This window comes from Pongo abelii, chromosome 10, assembly GCF_028885655.2.
Source record: "Pongo abelii isolate AG06213 chromosome 10, NHGRI_mPonAbe1-v2.0_pri, whole genome shotgun sequence".
NCBI classification, from domain to species: domain Eukaryota; kingdom Metazoa; phylum Chordata; class Mammalia; order Primates; family Hominidae; genus Pongo; species Pongo abelii.
The window spans coordinates 9,239,523-9,264,348 of record NC_071995.2 but is presented as its reverse complement, the minus strand read 5'-3'; the positions used below and the strand labels follow the sequence as shown (position 1 = coordinate 9,264,348).

At 35.5% G+C, this 24,826-nt stretch overlaps 1 protein-coding gene across 1 annotated transcript; it reads left to right on the top strand.

The window, feature by feature from the left end:
* The first annotated feature begins 997 nt into the window (after nt 1-997).
* On the top strand, nt 998-24,484 carry LOC129049295 (ovostatin-like). The gene is made up of 13 exons (XM_054527796.1): nt 998-1,067; nt 10,211-10,387; nt 10,583-10,664; nt 13,277-13,433; nt 15,247-15,321; nt 15,643-15,808; nt 16,008-16,231; nt 17,579-17,794; nt 19,697-19,821; nt 20,426-20,516; nt 21,033-21,101; nt 21,316-21,418; nt 23,871-24,484. The coding sequence occupies exons 2-13, from the start codon at nt 10,231-10,233 to the stop codon at nt 23,936-23,938; spliced, it is 1,533 nt and encodes a 510-aa protein (XP_054383771.1). The 5' UTR covers nt 998-1,067; nt 10,211-10,230; the 3' UTR covers nt 23,939-24,484.
* The last annotated feature ends 342 nt before the right edge of the window (nt 24,485-24,826 follow it).

Sequence of the window (24,826 nt, the reverse complement as noted above, 5' to 3'; positions counted from 1 at the left end):
CCTAGTTCAGAAATTCAAGTATCCTTGACTTTAACCTTTATCTCTACCATTTAATTTCTCCCCATCCAAGCCTTAATTTTGTAATTAAAAATAATAACTATGACTCTAAAAGTTCTGTCAAAAGACCCCAACCAGGGAAGAATTTTCTCTACCATGTCATTTCTAGGGCTTTCTCTTATCCTCCCATCTCTGAGCCAAATTCTGGTAAGTCTTTTTTTCTGATTACCACATCTTCTGAAGTCCATTACCTATCTGGGGCTTTGTCTCACATCTATTGCCTAAAAATATTTGTTTCCAACACTGCAACAATTAATTGCCCTATAAATAGTACCAGACTGCAACTGGATTTCTTTCTATTATCTAATTGATTTTGCTTTTGCCACCATTTATTTGTTTGTTTGAATGTTAGAAATATTAGAGGCCCTTAGAGTTAAGAGAAGCCAGAGATCTCATTTTATATTCCAGTATTTTGTCACCTTAAGGAGCATGCTCAGATAGTGGAGTATTTTAATACCAGTATGAAAATTACACTGAACCCCATTCAAAAAGCCTGGGTTCAGATTCAGTGTTTTATTACTTATAGTTAGGTGATGTTCCAAATTTATTTTCTTTTGGCCTAAGCATACTCTTCTATATCAAGGCGGGAAAAGCATCTGGTCTATTCGTCCTATAAATTGTTTTGTGAAAATCCAATTAAATAATAGGTGCAAAAGTAAATTGGAATGTACTCACCAAAGTTAAGGTTTCGTTATATGTTAAATTATAACTGATTGTGAAGAGTTTAAGTGAATATGATTAGTTATAATTATAGGAATCTCTTTGACCTTTTTTCTGATTATTTTAGAAATAGAGTTGCGAATAGTCAATAAGTAGACATTAAGTGATTTACCAATCAAGAAGATAAATTATATTCAAAGTCAAAATCATGGTTTTTAAAATAAATGAGAGATCTGAATTAATAATTTCACTTTACTGTTTCCTAGGATCCACAGTATCTCAACCAGTAGTGCTAACTTTACCAGATAATCTTGTAAAAGATTCACCTAGAGCTTATTGGTCTGTCCTTGGTAAGTCTGCAAAGCAGTATAATACATAGGCTTGGAAAGAAGAGAAAAATTATACCTATTTCTGCCATGGTTCTGTTTTGTCATCTGTTTTAGACTCCATTTCTATCCTAAGAATTTTATAATTGAGGTTGGTATATATGACTAAGTACTCAACCACACCAAGAAATGAAGTGTCAAGAGACTCCAAAGCACACACTCACTTTCCTTTCTTAAAGGCCATTTGATGTGACACATAAAAATTTACTCCTGTCATTAGCATTTCTGGCTCATGTCTCATTTAAGGCTCCCTCAGTAAGGAAAAACTGTGATGTTTTCTCACAAATGAGTGATTTTTAGAGCACAGCATGTTGAACTGGTTAACATCGATATTTTACTCCTTTTGCACTGAAATTACAACACTCAGGTAGGAGCTAACAGCATTCCACACAAAGGCAGTGGTCCCTGTGGGACAGTGAACAAAGTCGGGCAAAGCATCCTACTCGTAACTTACAGGCCCTATAAACCTAGAATTCCAGTAACATGCCAACAACTGGAAAAGCTTAAGGGTAATAAGAACAACTGTAAGACATGTTTAGACATCAAAACATAAAATGTATGCCAAAATTAAGTAGAATATATTCCTGTCATTGTTCCCTTGTTAAAAAGGGAAAATTGCTTTCTTGCTCATTCCAGATTTCAAAGACAGTTACCTCCATGATTTATTTCTATCGTTTTTTAAAACACTTCTGGACTGTTCAGCCCCTACCTTCTAGTCATCATCTATATACAGCCCAGATTAAAGACTTAAGATGGACATCTAAAGAATACTGTACAGTGGAAGGAATTCTGCCCTCCAAGTAGCATTATGGTTATATCTTGCATTGTTGCAGTAGAAGAAGTATAGACCAGAAAAATACTCATGAGGGAGGGGAAGAACACTCATCTTATATCAAGAACATCTTCCATTATCAAAACCAAAGAAGACCTGCGTTTACTTGAGCTTTTGGCTTTGAGCAAATAAGTCTCATTACCAAAATGATGTCCAACAAATAGAAGTCACAGATGCTACACCATTATATCCTGCACCATCATTCTAAACGCTTCTTGTTTTTAGGCTATCTTACTAGCAAATGGCTCAATTTCCATCTATTTAATGAGCCACTGAATTCAATTTGCTAGTTAGTATTTTGTTGAGGATTTTTGGGGTTTATATTCATCAGGGATCTTGGTCTGTAGTTTTCTTTTCTTGTAATGTCCTTGTCTGGCTTTGGTATCAGGGTAATACTAGACTTGTAAAATGAATTTGGAAGTATTACTTCCACTTTGATTTTCTGGAAGAGTCTGGTAAGAATTGATATTAGTTCTTTAAATATTTGGGAGAATTCAACAAGGAAGCCATCCAGTCTGGGACTTTTATTTGATGGGAGACCTTTAATTATTGATTAAGTCTCCTTACTCACTATTAGTCTGCTCAGATTTTCTGTTTATAATTCAGTCTTAATAGGTCATGTGTGTGTAGGAAAGTATCTACTTCCTCTAGGTTATCAGTTTGTTGGCATATAATCATTCATAGTAGTTTTATAGGATCCTTTGTATTCCTGTGGTATAAGTTCTAATATCTCATCCTTCATTTATGGTCCTATTTATTTGAATCTTCATTCTTTTTTCTGATCTTAGGTAATGGTTTGTCGATTTCATTTATTTTCAAAAAAATAACTAGTTTCATTGATTATTTCTCTAGTCTCTACTTCATTTATTTCTGCTCTAATCTTTGTTATTCCCTTCCTTTTGCTACTTTTGGGCTTAGTTTTTTCTTTTTCTAGTTCCTTAAAGTGTAACATTAGCTTATTTATTTGAGATCTTTCTTCTTTTTTGATATAGCAGTGTATCAATATACATTTACCTCTCCAGACTGCTTCTGCTGTAGCCGTAAGTTGTAGTATGTTGTGTTTCCATTTTCTTTTTTTTTTTTTTTTAACTATTATTATTATACTTTAAGTTTTAGGGTACATGTGCACAATGTGCGTGTTAGTTACATATGTATACATGTGCCATGCTGGTGTGCTGCACCCATTAACTCGCCATTTAGCATTAGGTATATCTCCTAATGCTATCCCTCCCCCCTCCCCCCCATCCCACAACAGTCCCCAAAGTGTGATGTTCCCCTTCCTGTGTCCATGTGTTCTCATTGTTCAATTCCCATCTATGAGTGAGACCATGCGGTGTTTGGTTTTTTGTCCTTGCAATAGTTTACTGAGAATGATGATTTCCAGTTTCATCCATGTCCCTACAAAGGACATGAACTCATCATATTTTATGGCTGCATAGTATTCCATGGTGTATATGTGCCACATTTTCTTAATCCAGTCTATCATTGTTGGACATCTGGGTTGGTTCCAAGTCTTTGCTATTGTGAATAGTGCTGCGGTAAACATACGTGTGCATGTGTCTTTATAGCAGCATGATTTATAGTCCTTTGGATATATACCCAGTAATGGGATGGCTGGGTCAAATGGTATTTCTAGTTCTAGATACCTGAGGAATCGCCATACTGACTTCCACGATGGTTGAACTAGTTTACAGTCCCACCAGCAGTGTAAAAGTGTTCCTATTTCTCCACATCCTCTCCAGCACCTGTTGTTTCCTGACTTTTTAATGATTGCCATTCTGACTGGTGTGAGATGGTATCTCATTGTGGTTTTGATTTGCATTTCTCTGATGGCCAGTGATGATGAGCATTTTTTCATGTGTCTTTTGGCTGCATAAATGTCTTCTTTTGAGAAGTGTCTGTTCATATCCTTTGCCCACTTTTTGATGGGGTTGTTTTTTTTTCTTGTAAATTTGTTTGAGATCATTGTAGATTCTGGATGTTAGCCCTTTGTCAGATGAGTAGGTTGTGAAAATTTTCTCCCATTTTGTAGGTTGCCTGTTCACTCTGATGGTAGTTTCTTTTGCTGTGCAGAAGCTCTTTAGTTTAGTTAGATCCCATTTGTCAATTTTGGCTTTTGTTGCCATTGCTTTTGTTGTTTTAGACATGAAGTCCTTGCCCACGCCTATGTCCTGAATGGTAATGCCTAGGTTTTCTTCTAGGGTTTTTATGGCTTTAAGTCTAACGTTTAAGTCTTTAATCCATCTTGAATTAATTTTTGTATAAGGTGTAAGGAAGGGATCCAGTTTCAGCTTTCTACATATGGCTAGCCAGTTTTCCCAGCACCATTTATTAAATAGGGAATCCTTTCCCCATTGCTTGTTTTTCTCAGGTTTGTCAAAGATCAGATAGTTGTAGATATGCGGCATTATTTCTGAGGGCTCTGTTCTGTTCCATTGATCTAGATCTCTGTTTTGGTACCAGTACCATGCTGTTTTGGTTACTGTAGCCTTGTAGTATAGTTTGAAGTCAGGTAGCGTGATGCCTCCAGCTTTGTTCTTTTGGCTTAGGATTGACTTGGCAATGCGGGCTCTTTTTTGGTTCCATATGAACTTTAAAGTAGTTTTTTCCAAATCTGTGAGGAAAGTCATTGGTAGCTTGATGGGGATGGCATTGAATCTATAAATTACCTTGGGCAGTATGGCCATTTTCACGATATTGATTCTTCCTACCCATGAGCATGGAATGTTCTTCCATTTGTTTGTATCCTCTTTTATTTCCTTGAGCAGTGGTTTGTAGTTCTCCTTGAAGAGGTCCTTCACGTCCCTTGTAAATTGGATTCCTAAGTATTTTATTCTCTTTGAAGCAATTGTGAATGGGAGTTCACTCATGATTTGGCTCTCTGTTTGTCTGTTGTTGGTGTATAAGAATGCTGGTGATTTTTGTACATTGATTTTGTATCCTGAGACTTTGCTGAAGTTACTTATCGGCTTAAGGAAATTTTGGGCTGAGACAATAGGGTTTTCTAGATATACAATCATGTCATCTGCAAACAGGGACAATTTGACTTTCTCTTTTCCTAATTGAATACCCTTTATTTCCTTCTCCTGCCTAATTGCCCTGGCCAAAACTTCCAACACTATGTTGAACAGGAGTGGTGAGAGAGGGCATCCCTGTCTTGTGCCAGTTTTCAAAGGGAATGCTTCCAGTTTTTGCCCATTCAGTATGATATTGGCTGTGGGTTTGTCATAGATAGAGCTCTTATTATTTTAAGATACATCCCATCAATACCTAATTTATTGAGAGTTTTTAGCATGAAGGGTTGTTGGATTTTGTCAAAGGCCTTTTCTGCATCTATCGAGATAATCATGTGGTTTTTGTCTTTGGTTCTGTTTATATGCTGGATTACATTTATTGATTTGCGTATATTGAACCAGCCTTGCATCCCAGGGATGAAGCCCACTTGATCATGGTGGATAAGCTTTTTGATGTGCTGCTGGATTCGGTTTGCCAGAATTTTATTGAGGATTTTTGCATCAATGTTCATCAAGGATATTGGTCTAAAATCCTCTTTTTTGGTTGTGTCTCTGCCCAGCTTTGGTATCAGGATGATGCTGGCCTCATAAAATGAGTTAGGGAGGATTCCCTCTTTTTCTGTTGATTGGAATAATTTCAGAAGGAATGGTACCAGTTCCTCCTTGTACCTCTGGTAGAATTCGGCTGTGAATCCATCTGGTCCTGGACTCTTTTTGGTTGGTAAGCTATTGATTATTGCCACAATTTCAGAGCCTGTTATTGGTCTATTCAGAGATTCAACTTCTTCCTGGTTTAGTCTTGGGAGAGTGTATGTGTTGAGGAATTTATCCATTTCTTCTAGATTTTCTAGTTTATTTGCATAGAGGTGTTTGTAATATTCTCTGATGGTAGTTTGTATTTCTGTGGGATTGGTGGTGATATCCCCTTTATCATTTTTTATTGTATCTATTTGATTCTTCTCTCTTTTTTTCTTTATTAGTCTTGCTAGTGGTCTATCAATTTTGTTAATCCTTTCAAAAAACCAGCTCCTGGATTCATTAATTTTTTGAAGGGTTTTTTGGTCTTTATTTTGTTCAGTTCTGCTCTGATTTTAGTTATCTCTTGCCTTCTGCTAGCTTTAGAATGTGTTTGCTCTTGCTTTTGTAGTTCTTTTAATTGTGATGTTAGGGTGTCAATTTTGAATCTTTCCTGCTTTCTCTTGTGGGCATTTAGTGCTATAAATTTCCCTCTACACACTGCTTTGAATGTGTCCCAGAGATTCTGGTACGTTGTGTCTTTGTTCTCGTTGGTTTCAAAGAACATCTTTATTTCTGCCTTCATTTTGTTATGTACCCAGTAGTCATTCAGGAGCAGGTTGTTCAGTTTCCATGTAGTTGAGCGGTTTTGAGTGAGTTTCTTAATCCTGAGTTCTAGTTTGATTGCACTGTGGTCTGAGAGACAGTTTGTTATAATTTCTGTTCTTTTACATTTGCTGAGGAGAGCTTTACTTCCAAGTATGTGGTCAGTTTTGGAATGGGTGTGGTGTGGTGCTGAAAAGAATGTATATTCTGTTGATTTGGGGTGGAGAGTTCTGTAGATGTCTATTAGGTCCGCTTGGTGCAGAGCTGAGTTCAATTCGTGGGTGTCCTTGTTAACTTTCTGTCTCGTTGATCTGTCTAATGTTGACAGTGGGGTGTTAAATTCTCCCATTATTATTGTGTGGGAGTCTAAGTCTCTTTTTAGGTCACTCAGGACTTGCTTTATGAATCTAGGTGCTCCTGTATTGGATGCATATATATTTAGGATAGTTAGCTCTTCTTATTGAATTGATCCCTTTACCATTATGTAATGGCCTTCTTTGTCTCTTTTGATCTTTGTTGGTTGAAAGTCTGCTTTATCAGAGACTAGGATTGCAACCCCTGCCTTTTTTTGTTTTCCATTTGCTTGGTAGGTCTTCCTCCATCCTTTTATTTTGAGCCTATGTGTGTCTCTGCACATGAGATGGGTTTCCTGAATACAGCACACTGATGGGTCTTGAGTCTTTATCCAATTTGCCAGTCTGTGTCTTTTAATTGGAGCATTTAGTCCATTTACATTTAAAGTTAATATTGTTATGTGTGAATTTGATCCTGTCATTATGATGTTAGCTGGTTATTTTGCTCATTAGTTGATGCAGTTTCTTCCTAGTCTCGATGGTCTTTACATTTTGGCATGATTTTGCAGCGGCTGGTACCGGTTGTGCCTTTCCATGTTTAATGCTTCCTTCAGGAGCTCTTTTAGGGCAGGCCTGGTGGTGACAAAATCTCTCAGCATTTGCTTGTCTGTAAAGTATTTGATTTCTCCTTCACTTATGAAGCTTAGTTTGGCTGGATATGAAATTCTGGGTTGAAAATTCTTTTTTTTAAGAATGTTGAATATTGGCCCCCACTCTTCTGGCTTGTAGAGTTTCTGCCAAGAGATCTACTGTTAGTCTGATGGGCTTCCCTTTGTGGGTAACCCGACCTTTCTCTCTGGATGCCCTTAACATTTTTTCCTTTATTTCAACTTTGGTGAATCTGACAACTATGTGTCTTGGAGTTGCTCTTCTCGAGGAGTATCTTTGTGGTGTTCTCTGTATTTCCTGAATCTGAATATTGGCCTGCCTTGCTAGATTGGGGAAGTTCTCCTGGATAGTATCCTGCAGAGTGTTTTCCAACTTGGTTCCATTCTCCCTGTCACTTTCAGGTACACCAATCAGACGCAGATTTGGTCTTTTCACATAGTCTCATATTTCTTGGAGGCTTTGTTCGTTTCTTTTTATTCTTTTTTCTCTAAACTTCCCTTCTCGCTTCATTTCATTCATTTCATCTTCCATCACTGATACCCTTTCTTCCAGTTGGTTGCATTGGCTCCTGAGGCTTCTGCATTCTTCACGTAGTTCTCGAGCCTTGGCTTTCAGCTCCATCAGCTCCTTTAAGCACTTCTCTGTATTGGTTATTCTAGTTATAGATTCGTCTAAAGTTTTTTCAAAGTTTTCAACTTCTTTGCCTTTGGTTTGAATTTCCTCTTGTAGCTTGGAGTCGTTTTATCGTCTGAAGTCTTCTTCTCTCAACTCGTCAAAGTCATTCTCCGTCGAGCTTTGTTCCGTTGCTGGTGAGGAAGTGTGTTCCTTTGGAGGAGGAGAGGCGCTCTGCTTTTTAGAGTTTCCAGTTCTTCTGCTCTGTTTTTTCCACATCTTTGTGGTTTTATCTACTTTTGGTCTTTGATGATGGTGTTGTACAGATGGGTTTTTGGTGTGGATGTCCTTTCTGTTTGTTAGTTTTCCTTCTAACAGACAGGACCCTCAGCTGCAGGTCTGTTGGAGTTTGCTAGAGGTCCACTCCAGACCCTGTTTGCCTGGGTATCAGCAGCGGTGTCTGCAGAACCGCAGATTTTCGTGATCTGCGAATGCTGCTGTCTGATCGTTCCTCTGGAAGTTTTGTCTCAGAGGAGTACCCGGCCGTGTGAGGTGTCAGTCTGCCCCTACTGGGGGGTGCCTCCCAGTTAGGCTGCTCGGGGGTCAGGGGTCAGGGACCCACTTGAGGAGACAGTCTGCCCGTTTTCAGATCTCCAGCTGCGTGCTGGGAGAACCACTGCTCTCCTCAAAGCTGTCAAACAGGGATGTTTAAGTCTGCAGAGGTTACTGCTCTCTTTTTGTTTTGTTTGTCTGTGCCCTGCCCCCACAGGTGGAGCCTACAGAGGCAGGCAGGCCTCCTTGAGCTGTGGTGGGCTCCACCCAGTTCGAGCTTCCCGGCTGCTTTGTTTACCTAAGCGAGCCTGGGCAATGGCGGGCGCCCCTCCCCCAGCCTCACTGCTGCCTTGCAGTTTGATTTCAGACTGCTGTGCTAGCAATCAGCGAGACTCCGTGGGCGTAGGACCCTCCGAGCCAGGTGCACTAAGCCCATCAGAAAAGCGCAGTATTCGGGTGGGAGTGGCCCGATTTTCCAGGTGCCGTCTGTCACCCCTTTCTTTGACCAGGAAAGGGAACTCCCTGACCCCTTGCGCTTCCCGAGTGAGGCAATGCCTTGGCCTGCTTCGGCTGGTGCACGGTGCGCTGCACCCACTGTCCTGCTCCCACTGTCTGGCACTCCCTAGTGAGATGAACCCAGTACCTCAGATGGAAATGCAGAAATCACCCGTCTTCTGCGTCACTCACGCTGGGAGCTGTAGACCGGAGCTGTTCCTATTCGGCCATCTTGGCTCCCAACCTAATTTTGTGTTTCCATTTTCTTTTGTCTCAAGGTATTTTTTTATTTCCCTTTTGATTTCTTCCTTGACCCAGTGGGTATTCAGGCATGTGTTCAGTTTCTACATATTTGTGAATTTTTGTCCCGTTATTTATTTCTAGTTTCATACCCTTGTGATTCAAAAAGATACCTGATATGATTTCAATCTTTGGACTGTAGAAGTTGTTTACAGTGGCAAAGCATAGTGGATAAGAAAACTGACTTTACCAGAAGGCTGCCTTGGGTTTGAATCCCATATTCACCACTTGCTGTGTCACTTTAGGAAAATTGCTGAACTTCTCTGTGTCTCATTTCTTCATCCCTTAAGTGAAGATAATAGTATTACTTATTTCATAGGATTGTTATAAAAATTAAATGAGTTAAGATGCTTAGACATCTCCAGATATGTAGTAAGTGCTACACAACTATTAAGTATTGGTAGAAAGTGTGTAGGGAAGTGGCCAAGTCCAGGCACTCTGAAGCACTATTTTGTATGCTCAATTCCTGACTCTGCTATGTCTTTTCTGGATGATGCTGGGAAAATTTTCAGCCTCTCTGTGCCTCAATTTCATTATAGGTGAAAAAAATAGTACCCATTTGTATTATTATTATAAGAGTTGAATGAATTAATATGAGCAGAGTGCTCAGAACAGTATCTGATAAATGGTAAGCGTTTTATAAAGGTTTATTTTGGACCCAAATCCTATTGTTTTTGAATTTATGATTGACCTGGAGTTTTCTACTTCACCCTGGGATCTCTCCGGAAATTTTGATTCCCACAAACTTTTGGGTTCTTCTGCTCTTGGCTGTGCTGCTTTGGATAACATATCTCCACCATGGTTCTGAAAACAAGACCCTGAGTTGTCTTGCTAATTCTATAGTGTGGGCCCAACAAATAGAAGAGAAAGTAAGATCCAGATAATATTAAAAATAATTATTTTGAATATCTATGACATAGAGATGTTGAATACAAACTAATATTCTTTATCTTATCAATTTTTATAAACTCCTTCATATCAACTTGATTGATTTTTCAGGAGACATTCTCGGTTCTGCCATGCAAAACTTACAGAATCTTCTTCACCTGCCTTTTGGTTGTGGAGAGCAGAATATGGCCCTATTCACTCCCAATATTTACATCTTGGACTATCTGAATCAGACTCAACAACTGACAGAAGAGATCAAATCCAAGGCTATTGGATACCTGGCCACCGGTAAAGCATTTAGAAGCCTTATTTTTCTTATCTCAGTTAAATCCCTGAATCCCGGCTGTTTTGCTTGTTGAATACATGAATGTGTTTGTCTATATGTATACATCCACTTATAACTAACACAAATATTCAACTTACCCAACTTTTCTTCTGGATCATCCCTTTTAATTTGAAAAATAATATCTCTTCTTGTTTCAGGATATCAGAGGCAGCTGTCTTATAAACACTTCGATGGATCATATAGTACCTTTGGACATAAAGATGAACATGGACACACATGGTTTGAAGTTTTATTATTTATATCAGTTTAATTAGATGTTTCTAATTACTTCTAATCTACTTATTTTTTTCAAGTGATTTTTGAGAATTTTATAAAAGCTATGGATCTCCCCCCACAAACTATAAATATACAAACTTCCACATACATATGCACATTCTTCTAATAGGATTCTTGGGCTCTTGAGTTAAAGACTTATAGTATTTCTATCTTTTACTTACAAAAAAAATTATACATGATACATAAGCAAATTATTAGACAAAGTAACTCAATAGAGCAGGATAAAAGATATGAAACTACATTTATTATACAAGCAAATTATTCCATTGAAACAATAATATCCCAACCTAAAGATAGTTTCAAGATTGTTTATGATAACTGATAGTGTCACTCAGAAATTATTCTGTGTAGCTATGAATCCTCTTAATGAGACATTAAAAACCTATATTGGAGCAGAATCATAGTTGCTACAAATGGTGAAATAAGCACTAAAACCAAAATAAATTAAGCAAAGATTGCATTATTATTGTAAGCCTAAAAGACAGGGTGATTAATGAGATACAAGTTAAATTTTAAAATTTATTCCTTATATTATTAACTTTTATTTACAAATACATATTCACCCCTAGCTGCTGTGTCCTGGGAACATCCTTGAGATACAAAAAGACAAATACTAGTTATAATAATCATTATTGTTTCTTTTCTAATTGAGAGTAGTAAATCTCCATAATAGCCCAGTGAGGCAGATAGCATCATAACACCCATTTTACATATAAAGAAACAGAAACACAATGTATTCGTTTGCTAGGTACCATAAAAAAGTACTGCAGACGAGATGGCTTAAACAACAGAAATTTGTCTTCTTATGATTCTGGAAGCTAGAAGTCCATGATTAAGGTGTTAATAAGGTTGACATTTTTTTTGAGCCTGTCTTCTGGGCTTGGACATGGCTGTCTTCTCCCTGTCTTCTCATGGTCTTATCTCTGTGCGTATCTTTCCTCTTCTTATGAGGACACCAGTCATATTGTCATACTGGATTAGAGTCTACTTAAATGACGTCATTTTAACTTACCTCTTTGAAGACCCTATCTTTAAAAACAAGTCAAATTCTGCAGTACTGAGGTTTAGGGGTTCAACATATGAATTTGAATGAGGAGGCAACACAATTCTGCCCACAACCCACAGAGGTTAAATAATTTGTGCAAGTTCACATTGCCAATATTGTGGCAGAACTTGAATGTCTGTTCCAGAATGTGAACCTTCACTCACTACATTATTTTGCCTCTTGATAGTACATGACCCTTGACTCTGGGAAGTGTGGAGTATAGTGGGGAAAGGCAAATAAGAAAAAAAACATTAAAACACAACGTGATAAAAGCTGTAATAAAAATATGCACATAATCCTATGGAAGTATATAGGCACGGCAACTTTTCCAGCAATTGTGTGATGACGTGTTTGGACTAAATGCAATGTATATTACACACATGGATGAATCCGACAGTGTTTACCTGTTAGGAATGCCAGTCTACAAGGGAGAAGTTAACTAAACATAAACTATAGCTCGTTTTGGATGAGCCATTTAAACCCTGTAGACCCCAGGTTATCATGAAATGATAATAAGGCACACATGCCTCATCTTGGCCTCTAAGATATTTTTCTAGTTACAACATTCTATAATTTCCCAATAAGCTCTTAGGTGTTAAGAGGGGACAAGTGCAGGAATTCTAGTTTTGCTTCAGGTAGAGATAAAAGAATCTGGGAAGACGTTATAGAGAAGGTGACACTTCATTGAGGGCATGAATGATGAATTCAGAGAAGGAGGAAGAGAAAGGATTTAAGTCAAATGGATGGAGACTTAATTTAAGTTATTAATCAGCAATATGTAAATTATTACCAAATCAGTAATATACAAATTAAACAAATCAGTAATATGCAAATTAATAAAAATATTACTCATATCTCAACAACTCATAAATAATCTCCATTAATGTTTTGGCAATATTTTCCTTCAGTCTTTTTCTCCTATGCTTTATAAACATAATTGAGATTATCCTGTATGAGACTTTAGTCTTCCTTTCTTGAAACCTAACATTATTTATAATAACTTTGCTATGTCATTAGAATAACTTAAGTTATCCCTTAAGCCAAAGGCATGGGTGGGTGGACACATTTGGCTAGAATTTGAGAAAGGAATTTTCAGCATGAGAAACTAAAAAATCTAATTGAGACAAGTTACACTTTTTTTCTTTTTTTGAGATAGAGTCTCACTCTGTTGCCCAGGCTGGAGTGCAGTGGTGTGATCTCATCTCACTGCAACCTCCGCCTCCCGGGTTCAAGCGATTTTCCTGCCTCAGCCTCCCAAGTAGCTGGGACTACAGGTGCCCACCACCACGCCCAGCTAATTTTCATATTTTTAGTAGAGAGGGGGTTTCACTACATTGGCCAGCCTGGTCTCGAACTCCTGACCTTGTGATCCACCTGCCTCAGCCTCCCAAAGAGCCGGGATTACAGGCATGAGCCACCGTGCCTGGCCAGAAGCAAGGCACATTTTAATGAGAATTCACGTGCCTCTCAGTGGTTGTTATAATATGCTCTGTATATCATTTTTTTCCAGGCTCACTGCATTTGTTTACAAGTCATTTGCGCAGGCTAAACGTTACATTTATATCGATGACAAAGTTCAATCCCAAACCCTTATTTGGCTCTTAAATATTCAGAAACCAGATGGCTGCTTCCTAAATTTTGGCAACGTCTTCAACAATGCTTTGAAGGTACTGATGAGATTCTACCTTACAGTTTTCTATTCTTTCATCATAATTGTTTAGTGAATCCCAAAGTACTACTGAAGAAATTGGTAAAAATTGTTGAACTGGAATTTCTACTAGCATAAACTAATTATCTTGAAAACCAATAAAATGTTTCTTTATAGCAAATGGAATGTTTTCTTTCCTTCAGTCAGGTTAAAAACTGTAGAAGATTCTAACAGTAATTGTGGTGACTGGGGGCAGGGTGCAGTTGCAGGATTATTAGTAAAAGCGTGAACAAAGAAATAACAGAACCTGGGTAATTCTTAATAGTTTAGTGCTTTATCATTTAATAAATTCTTTATTAATATTGTTTTATTGTTAGAATTCAATTTGTTTTGCTCTAATTTGCTAATATCCCTGAGATAAGTGTTCATAATGAATATGCCTTTTATTTCTAAGTTTTTTTAAACTTATATTTTCTTCATAATTATTATAGTAGTATTCATTTATTGAAAGTAGCTCAGAGATTTCTTATAAGGAATTAACCAAAGTATTATTCATATGTCAACAACTCAGAAATAATCACTTTAATGTTTTGGCAATATTTTCCTTTAGTCTTTTTACCTATGCTTTATAAACATAATTGAGATGATCCTGTATGAGTTTTTAGTCTTCCCTTCTTGAAACCTAACATTATTGATAATAACTCTGCCATACCATTAGAATAACATAAAAACATAAAACTAATAGCTCTCTATACATCATCATATGAATAAACCAAAACTTGTTTATTACTCTTTCTTGAGGTTTCAGTAATGCTTATTAAACTCAAAATAATGTTTTGTTAGCATTCTTATATGTGAATAGGCCCCTAGCTCATTATTGACTTAGGATAGCTCTCTAAAAGTGTAATTTTTTTAAGGTTCTGAAAAAATGTTACCAGACTGGTTTTGTAAAATTGTGCCAATTGTGCCAATTTTGATTCTTTTTACATATAGAGTATCTAACTCATAGCACTACTGCTAACTCTGAGTAATATAAGTATGAAAACAAAAATCTTTGAAAATAGAAAAAAGATGGTGCTTAATCTCTACTTTTGTTTACAGGTCAATTGGTTCAAAAGTAAAATACATTTCATGTGATTATTTTTGGTTTAATTTTTCTCCTTTGTAATTGCTCTTTAATCTTTTGGTGCTAGTTTGATTTTCTTTATAACTAATGTTATTGACTTGCTAGAATTTATTCAGTATGTTGTGTAATCTATATATAATTTACTTCTATATTCCAAATAGTTCACCACTTATCATGACACCTCTTGTTATTGAATGCTTTCTGTTTCTACTGATTTTCGAGGCTAATTTTGTTACGTTGTTTTCTATACTTGATATGATTTCTTTCTGCTCTACCTGCTCTATTGATTGATCTACTCATTATACTACTATAAAATATTTCTATTTTATACTATACTCTTTTAATCATAGTAATATCACAGCATGCATTTTTTTCATGATACTTTTTATATTATTTCTAGGGTAAATATGAGGGTGAGAATTGAATTAGAACTTTGCAGAACATTCTCTTCCTCCTTTGATTCTAAATGCCTTCTGAGATCCATAAGTTATTTTGATAAGTGATGTTCCTATTTCTATAAAATGTTGAGGTTTTTGTTCTCTATTTCCTAATTTTTATAAACAGTATCTTTTGAGGATGTGAAAAACTTCACCTCCCAAAAATATAGGAAAAAACAACCAATCTGAGTTTTCAAATATATTAGGTTTAGAAATACCCTTCCTCTAAATTCCATGAGACTGACATGTTACCCCTACATTTCATTCAGGGAAAAGAAGATAATGAAATCTCTCTAACTGCATATGTTATTAGTGCCCTGCTCGAAGCTGGCCACCCAGTCTCGGTATGTAGCCCATGGTGATACCACTAACTTTCTTCTTATGAACTTAGAACATTTTATGCCAACAATATAGTAATAGGAACTAGAACTATATGTTTGTAGCTACCACATATGCTGAATAATACTGGATCAATATCCTTCTGAATAGTCGAATTACACTGTGCAGATGGAACTATGTAGAAATTAAAATGAATGTGTTGCATTTGCCCTTTGAACATTTCAGCACAGACAAGATTCATTCCTAATTTTCTTCCAGCAATGATCATATCTACATCTGTGTTTTTGTGTGCACATTTGATTTTTTCTTTATTTTATTCTTTGCAGTTTATGGTTATTCAAAAGGGTCTCCAGTGCATAGAGACAATATCTAGGGAGAGAGCTATGACTACTTATGAGCAGGCTCTCCTAGCCTACACTTACAGTTTAGTAGGCTATGAAGACAAAAGGGAATTCTTCTTCAATGAGCTGAGCAAAAAAGCAAAAAGAGCAGGTGAGTGTTTTTGACTTTTCCTGGAGTAATATGCTGGATAAGTAGAATGATTGGCAGTGGGATAATTATCATCCCCTGATGTTTCTTTATTACCAGTTGTAAGGTTTGCACTCCCTCAAATACTGCCTATTTGACCACACATGGGTATGTGCCATGCTTTGACACAGACACTGTTGAATTTCTTTCACTTTTTGGTCAGGTGGCTCCGTGTACTGGGAACTGGAAGAGCGGTTTTCTAAGGAAGGATCATCATCTTTCTACTACCTTCAGGCTTCCTCCGCAGATGTAGAGATGACCTGTTATGGGCTGTTGGCTCTTCTTTCCAAGCCACGGCTGACTTCAGAAGAACTGTCCTATGCATCTCAGATTGTACATTGGGTGGCAAAGCAGCAAAACTCCCGTGGAGGTTTCTCCTCCACAAAGGTAACTCTATGTCTTTGTAAAATTTCTAAGTACAAGAAAATTGAGCACCTGCTTTGCATTGGTGGTATTGGTCTTTAAATTTACATATTACATTTATGTAATTAAATGTAATTGTTGTCCTTATTAAACTTGCTATCATTTTTCAATTTGCTGTCTTTTAGGTTTTTTACAGATGTAGCATTTTATCTAGTAATAATCTCTAAATACTTATTCAAATATACTTTAATTTTTAAAATAAAAACTTAAGTACTAACCTACAAAATGTTCTATATAAAATTCGCTATGATTTTATCAGAAAAGGTGTTATCAATTTGCGTTATCATCAGCAGTGTGTACTTTTCATTTTTTAATTTCAAAATCATTTCTCTTCATCTGATACAATAAAAATAGTAATTCATTCTGTATAAAAATAAATCTCCCTGGTTTCTACTTAGATAGAATATGCTTTCATTTTTTTAATGTTCTCTTTTATTTCATGTACCATAAATTTCCTGGTCATATCGTTTGCACTTTTCCTAATAGGGATATTAATCTTTTCCTTGATTATGTGTAAGACTTCTGAATATAGTAAAGATATTAACCTTACTAGTGCATGTAACATCCTTGTCAACTTTTTATTTTTCTTCCAATTTTTATCATGCTTTAAATATACTCATTCTTTTCTTTTCATTTTCACTTAATGTAATTATTCTACTGAAGATTCTCAGTTTAAAATTAAGAGTAGTACTCAACACAAAGAATTATATAAATATATAACCAGACTTTTCTGTACTATGAATTAATTCATTGTATTTCAATTACTAATTCATTTTATAGGATATATTTTGATTTTATAGGATGTAATTTTATAGGATGTATTTTGATAGATTTAGAGTACAGACCTAACTTTAAATGGCCAGCCACTTGTCTCAATGTCATTTATGTAATAATTAATTGTCCCAATGATTTGAAATGCTACTATTATTGAAATATAAAGTCATATATATTTTGTCGTCTTTTTGTTTTTTCCACTGACATTTTGGCCTTATTGTATGTTTTAATATTTGGTAAAACAGAGCCTGATTTGGTAGGCATTTCAAAAAATTTTTTCTTGGCATTTCATTACATTTTTATTCTATTAAATGATGTTTTGTTTGTGTTGAAGACTTGGACAGAAATGTTGCCACCAACCGCATTTATTTTTTTAAATTATACAGCACCCAAGACAGTATAGTTCACAAAACAAAGCAAAATGCATGGAAAAAATGTAATAGCATTTTAAATTATTTTTAAATGAATCACAGCTGTATTTGACTGATTGCTAAATCCCATGGTATGCCTTAATACAATTTGCCATTCTTATTTTAGGATACCGTTGTGGCTCTCCAAGCTCTGACTCTATTCCAGAGGCTCACTTTCTCTAAGAATAGACAAAATTCAGTGCAGATTTTCTCTGACCAAGGATTCAATACAGCCTTCCAAGTGAATGATAAGAACCGTTTGTTGCTACAACAAATTCTATTGCCAACAACTAAGGGAAAGTATATGGTGGAAGTGAATGGCAATGGCTGTGTTTACGTACAGGTAATTTTGGGCTTTTTCACCCCCAACTTATCAAAATTTATAATCTAAGTGAAACTAGAAAGAATCATATAATAAATAACTGGATTCAATAGTTTGTTTACATTTGGTCATTTTTGCTTCACCTTGTTTTGCTGAATTTTAAAGTAAATTAGAGTTATCATGCCATGTTATGTATGGATCTCCAAAAAATAAATAAGGATATCCAACTATGTAACTGCAATGTCATTATCAGAGCAAATGCAAATTAACAATAGCTTGGCCAGGTGCAGTGGCTCACACCTGTAATCCCAGCACTTTGGGAGGCCGAGGTGGGCGGATCACTTGAGGTCAGGAGTTCGAGACCAGCCTGGACAACATGGTGAAACCCCATCTCTACTAAAAATACAAAAATTAGCTGGGCGTGGTTGTGCGTGCCTGTAATCCCAGCTACTCGGGAGGCTGAGGCAGGAGAATTGCTTGAACCCAGGAGACAGAGGTTGCAATGGGCCGAGATCATGCCACTGGACTCCAGCCTGGGTGACAGAGTGAAACTCCATCTCAAAAAATAAAATAAATAAATAAATAACAATAGTATTATGATATAATTTAATTATCAAACCTCTATCCCCAAATATACTTTATGGTTGTTTTTCAAACCAGGATTCAATCAAAGACCATACTTTGCAGCTATTTGTTATGCTTCTCAAGTCTCTTTTAACCTAACAGATCTATCAAGTTTTTTGTATTTTTTGTGACATTAATTTTTTGAAGAGATCAGGCCAGTTGTGGTGTAGAATTTCCCTAATTCTAAATTTATCAGATTGTTTTCTTTGGCTTCATTTAATTTGTTGTCTCATTCTCTGTCTTTCATAACTAAAAGTTAGATCTATATTTATATTGTATCACATCCAGAGGCACATCATTATTAGTGGTAAGTTTGATCAGTGGATTAAAGATGATGATAGCCATACTTCCCCATTAATGTTGCTGCTTTTTTCTTCTTTGCACCAACAATTAACATTCAAAATATTACATTGGGATCATGCAAATGTTGAGTTCATCATCAATTTTTACCTAAAAGTCTTAACATGCATTGATGATCTTTACCTGATCAACCATTTCATTAGGAACTACAAAGTGGTGATTTTCTAATTCTATCACACCTTCTACCTTTATTAGCTGGCATTGCCATACTGTATAGTCCAATAGTCCAATATACCAGAGTATACTCAATATGTCAAATGTTTCTGGACAGTTGCAGTAGTTCCCCTCTTTGACTATTACATATGGCATTGAAATTAATAATGTGTATTTATGACTTTGTACTTGGACAGGTATATCTTCTGGAACTATTTCTTGAAGTGGGATTATTAGGTCAAGTTAAGTTTTTAACCAAGCCTATTACCAAGTCATATTATTTTGGATTTAGATTCTACAATTTCTCTTTTAATTTATTCATTGTATTCATGGTATTTACCTTGACTCCTGAAGTTCTGACATTATAGTAATTTTATCAGTTGCTTAAGGCTGAAATCAGATCATTTTAATTATTATCCAAAACACAGCATAGATATATTCTAACTCTGCCACTCAGTAGCTGTATGAGTTTGGACAAGTTACTCATCTCTCTGTCCTTCATTTCCCTCATCTATAAAATGGAGGTTAAAAATAGCATCTACCTCAAGGGTTTGTTGGAAACATTAAAGGAGTTATTCTATAAAAAAGCATTTAAAAGTGAGTACAGAGTATATGTTCAATAAATGTTAACTAAAGTTACTAGTGTTACTAGTATATTGTATATAATTGTATAGAAAAGAAGCAGAGAGGTAAAAATTAATTTTTAAGTTGAAGTGTTAATGTGGAGGTAATAAATTTAAAATTAATCCTTTAGTTAATAAATAACATATTCTATATTTCTCCAAGTCAACTCTGAGGTATAACATCCTGCTCCCTAAGAAGTCATCTGGATTTTCCCTTTCTGTGAATACAACCAATGCTTTCTGCAAAGGATTATTTGATGCAAAATTTGACCTTGTTGTTTCAGCCAGGTAGGAACTCTTTTTTTGGTAAATATGGATACCGCTCTACCTCTAATTCACGTAGCCTAGTGTCTTTCTCTACCTCCAAGTGAAACCACATTCCAATTATTGTATGTGAAAGATTGGCCTGTCTTGATCTTCTTGGAAAATATATTTCATCTTGTTTAAATTGCCTAAATTTTATAAGATTATGGTAGCTGCAAAAATAAATCTGGCTTCGAAAAAACATGGAATAGAAGGAAGAGAAGGAAATTGTAAGGGAAAATATTTCTATAAATTCCTCCTCAAGAGATACATTTTCTTAGTTTCTAGTTTGTAAATCAACACATTGCAAACTCTTACTTTTGAAACATAAAATTGTAACACAAGGTTATCAGACCTAGGTTCAATTCTCTGGGTCCACTTAGGAATGAATTAAGATGCACGTGTGTCATTTCAGAACAGCACTAACTTCAGTTTATTATTAAATTATTCCAATCTCAGAACAATAAACTCTATAAAGAGTATGATAAAATAAACTTTTTTTGTATGAAAATACATTTTATTTTTTGTTTTCCTAAATAATGATCAAAGTTTATCTGAATTTTAAATTTTGTACTTTTTTAAAAAAAAGTTATTATGGAAAGCGCAACTCTTCCAACATGGCAATCATAGATGTGAAGATGCTTTCAGGATTTGTACCCGATAGATCATCAGTTAAGAAGGTAAAGATTTAAATGTTGTTAATTGAAATAACTTCAGAATAGATATAAGGTGTTGAGCCCTGTGCTACAGTATACATTGGCCACAAGTTTATTTAAAAAAGGAATATATTTTCTATTCTTAAGGAGTAAAATTTGAATCTTAAATTTTACTTTAATGTGTATCTAGAAGTAAAACGTTGAGTTCTCAAATTAATTTATATTCTTCTATTGTCAAAACAGTGAATCATTAAAAAACAGGTAGATGAGTTAGTGTTTAGTTATTATTATATTCTTTCTGTTATTCTATTTATTTAAAATTAGAAACTAATATTATACAGATAGATGTCTCAAAAATGTTGAATGAATAAATCTCAAAGATAAATCTTTGTTATTGAAGCTTTATAGACACATTATAAGTATTTATAAAGATGCAGGAAAACCTCCAAGTTGAAATCAAATATTTTATCTTTGGATAACTAGATATTTGTCATCCTAGTTCCCTGAATTTTCAGCACACTTTTTTTTCATTATTTTTAGCTTCAGGAAGATGGCAAAGTACAACGAGTAGAAATCAAAACCACCCATGTCTTTTTCTACCTGGAGAATGTGAGTTTACTGTCATAACTTGGTTTGTGTGTTGATGTATATGCTTGAGGCACAATATGGTTTTACTTTTGTCTTTGTTTTTTTATGTTTAAGAAAGTTTTCCTAAGGGCATAAGTATCAAAATAGTATTGCTAAAATAATTCTGAATATTTGAAATGGAGAGAAGTTGAGTGAATACGTTTCAATATGCATAACAGTATTAATTTATTCTCAGGTTACTCAAAAAGAAATTCAGTTCTCATTCTCCGTCAAACAAGATGCACTCGTATCCAACATCAAGCCAGCATCTGTTCAGCTCTATGATTATTATGAAACTGGTAAGAACTGTATTTAGTAACTGCGGTTTTTGTCATTACATTCAAGGCGAAAATCATAATTACTTTTGCACCAACCTAAATAGTTAAACCAATTTTCATTTTCTCAACTGGTGTTATAGTTCCTATTTTTGAAGTCTTCTTCCCTTATTTGGTGTTTTGTTAACTTTTCATACCACCCAATACAAAAAGCGTCAGAATTTCAAGAGCAAAATTTGAGGGTTTTTTTTTTACCTAAATGGACAAAACTGGCCTGATTTTTCTTAATCAGTTTTCTCACTAGAATGTTCATTTAAATTACTGGAAAATAAATGTGAAGTAGGATATCTAGCTGAATATAGATTCAGGCAAAATAAAGTTAATGGCCATGAAGGTTGACATAGTTTATGCATTAGTGTGAATTACAGGATACAGAAATTATGTGTTTATTATGTGAATAGAGCAAGAGACATATACTATTAGAGATGATAAAGATATGCTCACAAAAATATTCTTAGAAAACATATTTTTAAAGCCACAACCATTTATTATTTCTCACAATTCTATGGATCAGCCAAGCTGATTGGATTAGAGTGACTGGTTTGGGCTGATTCAGCTCTTCCTTCTTTGAATTGCACCTGTAATTCACCTGGCGAGTTGGCCAGCTGGATGTTCTAGGAGGCCTCATTCATATGTCTAGCATTAGACTGGCTCTTGATTGGATGCTGGCTGACTGCCAGCTGAATCAGCTTATTCTTGCCTCTCATCCTTCAACAGGCTAGTCTGGGCATCTATTTATCTAGTTAACTACCACCTATCTATCCATATATTGCTTAGCACAGTGAAATTTTTAAATAAAAAAATTTATAATCAGAGTTACTTGGTCAGGTAACTTTGGGTTTCTGGATTTTGGTTTTCTTTTTTTTTTCAACCAAGTTCTTGTGGTGTTATTAATGTTTTAATCAAGGCTCAGGAAAGGTAAGTTACTGATAACACAGACAAGTAAGTAGCAGAATAAGATCTCTAAATTAGGTATTCTGTTTTGAAATTGAAGCTTATCTGAACACTGCTTTTCTTAGATAAAAATTGTGTCTATGAATACATTAAAATATAGGTCTAATAACTTTACCAATTAAAAAATTAACATGACAAGTTAATTATTTTCAAGTCAGATTACCTCAGCCAATAAATGACTCACAGACTTTTTGAGAAAACAAAAACCTGTTTTATACATGCTATCTTGATAAATATTTCAGCCAAAAAAGGGAGTGAATTGATAGTGATACAAAGTATTAAGTGTTAAGTGTAAATCAACAGTGGTTTACAAACTTTGAACACCTGTACGTTTGGTAAGTACATCTTTACTTCTTTTATTTTTATTTTTTAATACTTTAAGTTTTAGGGTACATGTGCACAATGTGCAGGTTTGTTACATATGTATACATGTGCCATGCTAGTGTGCTGCACCCATTAACTCGTCATTTAGCATTAGGTATATCTCCCAATGCTATCCCTCCCCCCCTCCCCCACCCCACAACAGGCCGCAGAGTGTGATGTTCCCCTTCCTGTGTCCATGTGTTCTCACTGTTCAATTCCCATCTATGAGTGAGAACATATGGTGTTTGGTTTTTTGTCCTTGCGATAGTTTACTGAGAATGATGATTTCCAATTTCATCCATGTCCCTACAAAGGACATGAACTCATCATTTTTTATGGCTGCATAGTATTCCATGGTGTGTATGTGCCACATTTTCTTAATCCAGTCTATCATTGTTGGGCATTTGGGTTGGTTCCAAGTCTTTGCTATTGTGAATAATGCCACAATAAACATACGTGTGCATGTGTCTTTATAGCAGCATGATTTATAGTCCTCTGGGTATATACCCAGTAATTGAATGGCTGAGTCAAATGGTATTTCTAGTTCTAGATCCCTGAGGAATCGCCACACTGACTTCCACAGTGGTTGAACTAGTTTACAGTCCCACCAACAGTGTAAAAGTGTTCCTATTTCTCCACATCCTCTCCAGCACCTGGTGTTTCCTGACTTTTTAATGATCGCCATTCTAACTGGTGTGAGATGGTATCTCATTGTGGTTTTGATTTGCATTTCTCACTGGCCATCTTTACTTCTTTGCAAAAACCTGGATGGTTGAACTAAGTCTTCACTGTCCCTCCAGCTCTTGTGATAATATAGACACTTTATTCTAGAAGAGAAAGCCCTAACCTCTGTTAGGTTTTAATATGTATCATATACAAAACATCATACCTGAAACACTTAGGAATGATCATATGGGTATGTATGCAATGTGATGTAAATCAGAAGAATAAAATACAGTATATTTGGAAGTTGTTAAGCAAAGAAACTGTTATAGTAGCATAGATTTAGGGGAATTTATTTCTAAACAGATAAGAAATAAAGATGCTTTCTTCTTGAACAATGTCATAAAACTTTCTAATAACAATTACTATCTTTCAGATGAATTTGCATTTGCAGAATACAGCACACCATGTGGTCAGATGTCTTTTGAAACCTCCTCATTCTAGGATAAGGAAAATGAGATGGAAAAGAAGATACTTTGTAACTGAGATATCTATCAAGTTTGTTCCTGGAAGCATTAAGCCTGCACTACCCAAAAGCTTCAACCAGCAGAGATCAGGGCCAGTAGACAAATGCTCCCGCCTCTGCCTTTGGTCAAGAATTGTGGGAGGCATTCCAGATGCTTCTCATGAAGTCCCCTTGAAATCCATCTCCCAGGTTTTCAGGAAGCAGCCTCCACAACAAATCCTTAAATTAGCTTTTGTCCTTTTTTGTCACAGTCTCCCTGCTCTCTCACTCCTATTTCCTGGGATCCCCAATGAAATGAATTATCTGCAACCAAGCCCTTACCTCAAATTCTACTTTCAGGGCAACCCAAGGAGAGAAAGCCTACCCCATCAATCACTGAATAACTATAGAAAATACTTTGTTAGATAATGAGTATTCTGATGTGTTGATATTTTAGTTCTGGTGTGTGTTTCTGAATAATTTCTCTGGGAAATGTGGAAAAGTAAGACTTCATGTTATTTAAACGTAAATATGTTTATTTTCCTTGGCAACTATTGTTGAGTAAAACCTGACCAGAATCCATGTTTGTTTTTTTTTTTCAAGAGAACCTATGTATTTTTAACTTCCATTTTAAAACTGAATTTTCTTTCTCCAGATAAGCTTAGGATGAAACAAATACCCCCATCTCCTCCCCGACACAATCACTTAGAGTATCATTTCTGAAGATAAATTTGTAAAGTTTTCTTGGCTATAAAATATTATATACTTGATTTAATTATAAGATCACATATTCATTAGTATGTTATTATTAAACACATACATTTTAGAAAATTATTTTTATACATGTACCTAAAGTGTTTACTTATATGTAACTATTAAGATAAAAG

Excerpts from the sequence above, each read along its gene's own strand:
- LOC129049295 (XM_054527796.1), top strand. The coding sequence starts at position 10,231 with ATGCAAAACTTACAGAATCTTCTTCACCTGCCTTTTGGTTGTGGAGAG. Across the intron at positions 15,809-16,007 it reads CAAAAAAGCAAAAAGAGCAG|GTGGCTCCGTGTACTGGGAA; the intron begins GTGAGTGTTTTT and ends CTTTTTGGTCAG. Across the intron at positions 16,232-17,578 it reads GAGGTTTCTCCTCCACAAAG|GATACCGTTGTGGCTCTCCA; the intron begins GTAACTCTATGT and ends TTCTTATTTTAG.